The sequence below is a fragment of the Rattus norvegicus genome, chromosome 16, assembly GCF_036323735.1.
Source record: "Rattus norvegicus strain BN/NHsdMcwi chromosome 16, GRCr8, whole genome shotgun sequence".
Taxonomy (NCBI): Eukaryota; Metazoa; Chordata; class Mammalia; order Rodentia; family Muridae; genus Rattus; species Rattus norvegicus.
In genome coordinates this window covers 37,923,525-37,932,147 of record NC_086034.1, presented here as the reverse complement: position 1 = coordinate 37,932,147, position 8,623 = coordinate 37,923,525, and the positions used below count along the sequence as shown (strand labels likewise).

The window sequence follows — 8,623 nt, the reverse complement described above, 5'->3', positions numbered from 1 at the left end:
ACCTGAATCGTCCAATTGAGTGCCTAAGCAAACAGGCCACTGAAACTTTTCTGAAGTGTGCCGGGTCAAAAGAGCGCTTGGCGGTCCAACCTGGTCAAAGAGACTCGGCTCACTCCCAACTGCACCTTTATGGGATTCCATACCGCCACCTCCAGATTCTTGTCGCAGCCGCCACCACCACCACTACCACCACCATCCACTCACCCATCCCCAAATCCCATCCCCAGCCCAGCACAAAACTAACGGAGGCTGCCGGCTCACTTTTCTACCCCGGTTACCTACAAAACAGTTGAAAAAGCATAACCCGTATTCCTTCCCCTCTTCACCTCACCCCTGTAACCAGAAAAGAAAGTGAAATAATACTGTACCTGGTTTGAGATTCTTCAGTATTGGGGGGAAATATTTTAATAGCGAAGCATCTGTTAAACACTTGCATTAACCTATGGCTGGTAAAAGTTTTTTTTAACCCTGCCCCCCCTTGTTTTAATTATCTTATGGTTATGAGTGGACAACCAATCCTAGAAGAGGACCTCGGCAATTAGCAACGTGAACATCAAAAAGTTTTATTGCGGAGAGCGCGAGGCGCCGCCCCTGCCTCCCCGGGATTGGCGTGAGGAGCCTCTGACGACATATATTAACCCGAGCGGCCCTAAAGATGTAGCTGTACATGGAGATCTGGCTGGGAAAATCTGCTTGCTCCCCTCACCGCGTCCAGCCCAGGAGAACAGCCGCCGCCACTCGGGAGCTTGCCGGGCCACTGTGCACACCCCTCCGAGAGTCCATTCGCCGCTTCCCAGCTCCGAGGCGCCTTCAGGGGCCCAAGATTCTTGTCGCGAAAGGAGAGGATCTTAGAAAATGGATGCGCTGAGACCTCTCTGCAAAGCCTCCGAGAGAGCCTGAGAGGAGCGAGGACGGACACGTTACTCGCAGCTTTAAAAACAAATCACACTCAAGGACCAAAACAACAACCAAATAATTTTTATTAAAACAATAAGCGCCCAAGAACCCACGAGCTGGTGGGGGGAGGGGAAGGGGCGGGAAGGGGAGGGTCGCACGGAGGTAGCTCCACGCTGAGTAGCGACCCCACCGCCTCCCGGCACAGCCGTGCCGGCTCCTCAAGCCCCGGCTCGGACTCGCCCGGGATACCAGGTCAGCTTCGGAGTCAGGAGTCCCGCGCCCGGCATCTACCGGACAGCCTCGCCGGAGCCGGCCGGCACTTTTGCATGAGCACCGGAGCGCTCCGCCTGGTCGCGGCAGCGGGGAAAGCCGGAGCCAGCGCGCGGGCTGTAGAGCCGGGCGGGCGGAGGCGGCGGCCAAGGGCGCACGGTGCCGGGACCAGCTCGCCGCGCCCCATGGGGAACCGGCGGCCGCGGCACAGCTGAGGCGGGCCCCGCGGGCCAGGCGCGGGCCCCGGGCTACAGCGGCCCCCTCTGCGGCTGCAGGGCCGGCCCGGGAGCCCGGGGGTTGGGGGGTGGGGGGTGGGGGAGGCCGCCGATCGCCGAGGCCGGAGCCCGATCGGAGGGCACGGCGGGGCTGCGCGCACGCTGGGGCGCGTGGAGGGCCACGGAAGGCGAGATGAGTCTGGTGGGGGGCTTTCCCCACCACCCCGTGGTGCACCATGAGGGCTACCCGTTCGCCGCAGCCGCAGCCGCCGCTGCTGCTGCCGCCGCCAGCCGCTGCAGTCACGAGGAGAACCCCTATTTCCACGGCTGGCTTATTGGCCACCCGGAGATGTCGCCCCCCGACTACAGCATGGCCCTGTCCTACAGTCCCGAGTACGCCAGCGGTGCCGCGGGCCTGGACCACTCCCATTATGGGGGAGTGCCGCCCGGTGCCGGGCCTCCCGGCCTGGGGGGGCCGCGCCCGGTGAAGCGTCGGGGCACCGCCAACCGCAAGGAGCGGCGCAGGACTCAGAGCATCAACAGCGCCTTCGCCGAGCTGCGCGAGTGCATCCCCAACGTGCCCGCCGACACCAAACTCTCCAAAATCAAGACACTGCGCCTGGCCACCAGCTACATCGCCTACCTCATGGATCTGCTGGCCAAGGACGACCAGAACGGAGAGGCGGAGGCCTTCAAGGCGGAGATCAAGAAGACCGACGTGAAAGAGGAGAAGAGGAAGAAAGAGCTGGTCAGTACTAGGGAGAAGAGGGCGGAGAGGGGCTCGGGATTCTTGGGGGACCGCTGTTCTGGTCTTTCCAATCCGGCTGAGAAATTGTATGTCGCATTCTTTGACTGCGTGGTGAGCCGAAGTTGCTTTCACCAGGTTGTGAAGTAGGGATGGTTTCCTCAAAAGTAAGGAAGGGAGAATGTCAGCAGCAGAACGACCGCGCTTCTGGTCTTCCTTCGAGGTTCCAAGCTCCTCCAGTCTTTTAGGATCGACCTCCCAAAATGTAGAGAATCACTAATCTCCCAGTCGCCACTGGTCGGGTCCCTTCATTCTGTGTTTATTAGAGCTATCTTTGGCTTCCAACACTACCTTTCTTCTAAATATTTCTAAAGAGACTTACCCTCTCGGTTCCAGTTAGTCCCCTATTGATCGCATTCCCCACTCAAAAACCGAGGCTGCCTCTGACTCTGAACAGTAAGAAAATGTTATACTTGGTCGCATTGCTAGGGCACACGGGAGGTAACGGTAAACACTAAGTACTTTTAACATAAAAATACAGGTTTAATTTCTCTTTGGCAGTAATGGTAGAGCGTAAATCCCCCCCAGTAATTCACGAGTATTTTTAAATTTGAGTGAGCTTGTGCGTTTTAAGAGTAAAAGAAATACACATTATAGTCATTGTTACCAACTCCAACATGAAATTACTCCGAGCCACTTATAGTGATCTCGTAATGGTGTGTTCTGGATATGGCCATGACCAGGAAGGACCTAGGAGACACTTCCATTTGTGGAGGTTTTTTTGTTTTTGTGTGTGAGTGTGTGTGTGTGTTTTTTTTTTTGTTTGTTTGTTTTTTTGTTTTTTGTTTTTTGGTTGTTTTTTTGTTTTTTTTTTTTGTTTTTTGTTTTTTGTTTTTTTTCTTTTTTGTGGCTTGCAGCCCTTTGATTCATACATAATGGAATGACCTTCCCAAAAACCGGAGATTTCAAGGGCTTTGAAGGAGACATACTACTGAACTCAATGTATAGTGCTGCTGCTGGCTGGTGAGAGAGGCCCTGGCCAGAGCAGCGGGGCCTTTGGATGTGGGTTCGCTATTGAAAACAGAAGGCAGATTTAGCACTGGCCTCTGCTTCCTCTCCTGCAATGGCAGTAATAAGAACCTAGGCTTCTCTGTAAACAACTAGAGATCTGCCGGTTGTTTATAAACTTGCTGACTGGGTCCTTGAGCATTTGGAGAGGAGGCCTGGGCGGCAGCTAAAGCACTTTTCTGCAGGGGCCGGTACCCGCACCATTCCCTTCCTTAGGGGTTCCCTCCAACTGTGAGTCCTCTAGCCCGAGGAGAGCTAAGGTGGATAGGACCAGGCATTCTCTCTGACGGTCTCTTTTCGTTTCTCTCCCTCTCGCCCCCTTTCTGTCTAGAATGAAATCTTGAAAAGTACAGTGAGCAGCAACGACAAGAAAACCAAAGGCCGGACAGGCTGGCCACAGCACGTCTGGGCCCTGGAGCTCAAGCAGTGACGAAGAGGAGAGCTAGTGAGCCGGGGGCCAAGGCGCCAGATGCTGACCCAGGACTCCCCGAAAGCCCTTGGTCTCTGTTCTGAGGACTTCTTGCAGTTGGATCATCCGGTTTATTTATGTGCAATTTCCTTTTCCCTCTTTCTGCCCCCCCCCCAACCTTTGAGGCATCTGCTCCCCACCTCCCTCTCAAAAAAAAGTGGATATTTGAAGAAAAGCATTCCATATTTTAATATGAAGAGGACACTCCCGTGTGGTAAGGGACCCCGTCATTCTGTGTGTGTGAATGTTCCCTCTTGGCTGTGTAGACACCAGCGTTATCCCCCCCCCGCCCCTTTACCCAACTCTTTCCAGATAAAAAAAAAGTGGACACTAGTGCATATATGAAGTGTATCTTTTTAATACTCGGCCTTTGGATATAAATATTCCTGGGGGTTATAAAGTTTTATTTCAAAGCAGAAAACAGGGCCGCTAACATTTCTTTCGGGTCGGTTATCTAGTGCTGTCACATTTCAAATGTCGTTGTTCCCTAGTCGAAGACATTTCCACTGGCTTCTTGTTTTGTGCGCTTCTGTCCTCCAAAACTAAGTGGAATTTAATTAATATTGAAGGTGTAAACGTTGTAAGTATTCAATAAACCACTGTGTGTTTTTTTTACAAAAAAAAAAAAACCCTAATCTTTACATGGGTGATACCTCAAAAGAATTTTGAAAACAAAGCTGTTATATTTGTTTTCATAATATTTAAAATATTCAGAAGTAAACTAAATTATCGTAATTGCCTCCAACTTTATTTAAAAGAGTCAGTGGTTCTAATCAATCAACTTGATCCGAGGCTCCCTAGATGAATGAGCTATTATTGAAGCAAACTGTCCTGGTGAAAATCCTGACCAAAGACCTGGGCTTCTACCCCGTCCCCTCTTCTTGCCGAAGCTCCCAGGAGAGCTTTGAGTGGTCTTTAGGAGTATCTGGTTGAGAGAAGGATCTGCGGCCACGTGCAGAAGGTTTAGGTGGCCTTGTTTTATAGGTATATATCGGAAGCCCTGTGCCTGGTTCTTCATTTTGTGTTTAGGGAGCATTTTTTTTTCTTTCCTGTGGAGGAGGTGTGAGGAGGATCCCAGGCCTTATTACAGGCATAGTCTGAGGCCTTTAGTTCAAAGTACAGGGCTTTTATCCAAGTCTCTCTTTTTTTTTTTTTTAAGAGAGAGAAAAAAGAGAAAGGGGGTTTAGCTAGCTGTCCAGATTGGAAGATTCTCATATGAGCAGCGGCGGTGGAGGAGGGGAGTCTTTTGAAAAGAGTCTATGATTAGGTAACAAGGAATTTTACGTCAAGTAAGAAATCGCGAACAAGACCACAGATTTAAAGGGGGGCAAGGGGTTGGGTTAGATTTACAAGGAGCTACAGGGAACTCAATATTAACTGCTCTCGGTGTCTGGAGTCTTCGAAGCTGCAGCTCGAGCAAGTGGCAACCTACCCCTGAATAGTGGACCCCTAGAACTTCACCAGGCTTTGCTGTTCTGGGGTCCTGTACTGCCGCTTTTCCCTAGGTTAAACAGAGCTTCACTCCTGGTTCTAGAAATCAAAGAAGCTGAAGTGCTATTAGGAATGGGTGGAAAACTGGGGGAGATGAAAAGTATTTAAACGTGGTTTGTTTCATGAAGTTCCATGACCAGACTTTCATGAAGTCTGGTGTTGTAGAGCCTTGCCTAAGGGTTTCCAGTTTTAGCCATCCTTGGGGTGATATTCACACCTTACCTCCAGGCACAAACCCTCGTTCCCACGGCTCACTCTTGGCTTCCCTGACCCGGGTGGTCTTCAGTCAGCCAGCCCAGCCCTTCGTGGGTGAGGGGGGGCGGGTGTGAGTGGTGTTTCGGACTTCTGCGGATGGCTGACAACAGGAGGGCGAGGGGTTAGAACAACTAGGCCAAAGCGATCTGAACTTTCTCCCCTTAGGTCAGCCGATGCTGGGCCGACCTGGTGGGCAAGGGGCTGTGTTTACAGACACATGCCTTTGTTTATAGCATGGGGATGATGGTTGGCCAGGTTTTCTGTAGCTTTCTGGACCATTGTCTGTTTGACCAAGCGGCTCTCTCCTTTGGCCTGCAGAGGTCTTCTGCATCTTCACTTTTAGCTCACTTGCAGCTCAGAAGAAAGATTCCATGTTTTAGAGCTAGAAGAAAGGAATCTAAGAGGGTTCTAGAATGGACAGAGATGAGATGGGTTACCACCTAAACACATCTGTTATCGTCACCATGAGCTTGTGTGCCTGTGCATGCCTTTGTCTTCTCTTCTAGGCCTTAATGGATTCTGGTTTAATCAGCTGTTCTGCTTCATTAAATTCCAGCACAAGGGAATCAAAAGATCCTAGTGCACTGTTCATAGGTGATCATTTTACTAATCTTGGTGCGTTTGGACTGGCAATCCAGGCATCCATCCCTGTTGACTATCTAGAGTCATTGAGCTGCAGAGGCCTCTCTCCCCCCAAGTCAGTACTAAGCCCCAACGTTGAATCCACCCTACCACTCCAACCGTCCAGGAAACCCAACTGGCTAGAATCCAGCTGACTTAGTACTAAAGCCAGTTGAAAGCCCAGATGCTCCAAATGCCTCAGCTGAGCAAACCAGTTAACTGGACACAGTTCTAAACTAGCTGGACCCTTCAACCTGCAGAACATACAGATAATCCTTTCCTCCGTCTGGAATCTAAACTGTTCCAACATCCCCAGCCACATATTTTGCCTTGTCAAACTCCCATGGGGTGGGCTAGTGTGCTGGGGGGGGGATTTCTGCAGTGATTCTATGCTTTTTCTCAGCTACACACTTTTTATTCTTTGTTTAAAGGCGGTGGAGGAGAGAGATTCTGCTTGTGGGAATGGCTAAAGGGCCTCTGCTTTAATTGCTCGGATAATGTGTTTGCTGCCATTTTGTTAAGAGCAATCACTCCTGCAGCGAATTCACAAGCGTTCTAGACAGGCCGGAGCCGACAAAACATGTAGGATTTGACGTTAAAAGCTAAATGGGAAGTTGGGGCACAGAAGGTAAATTGATGGTCGATCTGGCTGTCAGAGCTCAGCCCCAGACCTCTGCATGGACTAAGGTCTGATAACCCTGCAGCACCGACAGGCTGCTCTCTCTCTCTCTCTCTCTCTCTCTCTCTCTCTCTCTCTCTCTCTCTCTCTCTCTCTCTCTCTCTCAGCTTGGAAATGAGTCTGGAAATCTCAGAGTGGACCTCAGTCAGTATCCTCCACGGCTGGCTTTCCTAGGACGTTTGCTCCCAGCCCACAGACACTGACAGCAGCTACCAGACAGCTTGTCCAAAATGATAGCTAGGTCACTGTGGGACTGTGCATGCCTACGAAAACCTAGAGACACACTGAGTAAGCAGGAATTTCTGGCTAGTTCTGTTGCAGCATTTTCTTTGAGGGGAGGGTTCAGAATTTAGATTGTAGAAGGAACTGCTGGTGAGTTGATTTCAGCGTTGAAAAATGGGTGCAGCAGTGTCACCGGCGATGCCACTCTCCGTGACCCTTTAAAAATGTGTCTGCCTCACTTCCCGGTGGAATGATGGCCCAATCTGCTTCCCTTACCTGTAGTTCTGCTGGTTTCTGCCCCCCCACCCCCAGCCGCAGAGAATCTCAAAGCCAGTCTCTCCTGGTGTCAAAGTATGGGCAGGGGGCAGGGGGCAATTTAGGATTTCAAATTTGAAAGGAAGAGGTGTGAGGAATGGAGAGTGATCTCAAATGCAAAATTGCGGGAGGCAAGAGCTTGGGGCTACTCTACCCCACCCCCAGACTTTGAGCAGAGAACCGGGATCAGGTGCTAGGGCCTGAACTGCGTCACAGGGCTACCAAACAGAGCAAGGGATGGAGCGAAGCCTGGACTTGCATGAGAACAGCGGGCCTACAAAGTATAGAAATCTGTTCCACGAACCCTGAATCTTTTCCCATATGCCATTTCTCAGATCGTTTGTGTGGGTATTGTGGCTTATCTTCCACCGCCGCCTTTCATTTATCTTGCTTCTAGTGCGCGAGCCCTACCTACGCACTCCGAGTTGGAAGAAGGGTCGGCTGGGGAGCCCAAAACAGAGTTTGTTTGAAAGGGAAATCTGTGGTGCATAAACACTATGGACTACTGAATCCGGTCCCTGGCATGATTATTTTAACCTAGGAGAATTGGAGCCTCTGAAAGTCAAATCCTCTGGCCCAGATCTCCGCAGGAGGAGAGGGCACTAGCATGTCTCCTTTCCGCTCTTGTCCCAGCCCTCGGATCTTGTGGACAGAAAGAAAAATCGCAAGGAACCGCTCTCAGACTGGGGTTCAGAAACGGGCTGGAGGCCCCCCCAGCAGCCTAAATTGCCCCTGTGGAGATTATCGGGGTGTGTGGAAGAGATCCGTTAGATATTTTTAACTGTTTAAAAGAGGAAGAAAGGAGGCTGTTCCAAAAAAGGAAACCAATCTCACGTTTCCGGGGGCCGGACAGTTCTAAAAAGCGCCGCCTCACCACCCAGCCGGTGTGCTTCGAAGCATAGCAACTGTCTGCTCCAGTCATTAGCCTAGAACGGCCAGAGCCTTTGGCCGGCCAGCCTCCTGGAAGTAAATGGAACGTAGTCCCGGACTCACGCCCACAATTCTAACCCCCCGCCCCCCGATTCTCACCGGCTCCGCAGATTCTCACCGTTTCACCCGGCCCAAGTCAGTAATCTTGCAGAAGCGAGAGCAACAACCCCCTGCATATACATTCCCTCCAAATTTCTCCGGTATTTGGACCGCTTTGATGATCAGATGGTAGAGGCCTGATTACAAATTTATTCCCGGCCTCTCGGACCGTCTTTATCTCCGCTATTAGGGACATCTGGGAGTGATTAGTGCCGGGCCCGCTCCCGGCCGCGCTTTGCTATCTCGCCGCAGCGAGGCCCTGAGGCTCGCTGACGTCAGGGCAGACGGCCCGGAGCCATCCCAGCAGAGCTAGCTGGGTGTAATCGGCGGCTGCGCGGCCAAGTCCT

General features: G+C 51.5%; 1 protein-coding gene across 1 annotated transcript; it reads left to right on the top strand.

Moving 5' to 3' along the window:
* The first annotated feature begins 659 nt into the window (after window positions 1–659).
* Hand2 (heart and neural crest derivatives expressed 2) lies at window positions 660–4,003 on the top strand. The gene is made up of 2 exons (NM_022696.2): window positions 660–2,130; window positions 3,527–4,003. The coding sequence occupies exons 1-2, from the start codon at window positions 1,576–1,578 to the stop codon at window positions 3,623–3,625; spliced, it is 654 nt and encodes a 217-aa protein (NP_073187.1). The 5' UTR covers window positions 660–1,575; the 3' UTR covers window positions 3,626–4,003.
* The last annotated feature ends 4,620 nt before the right edge of the window (window positions 4,004–8,623 follow it).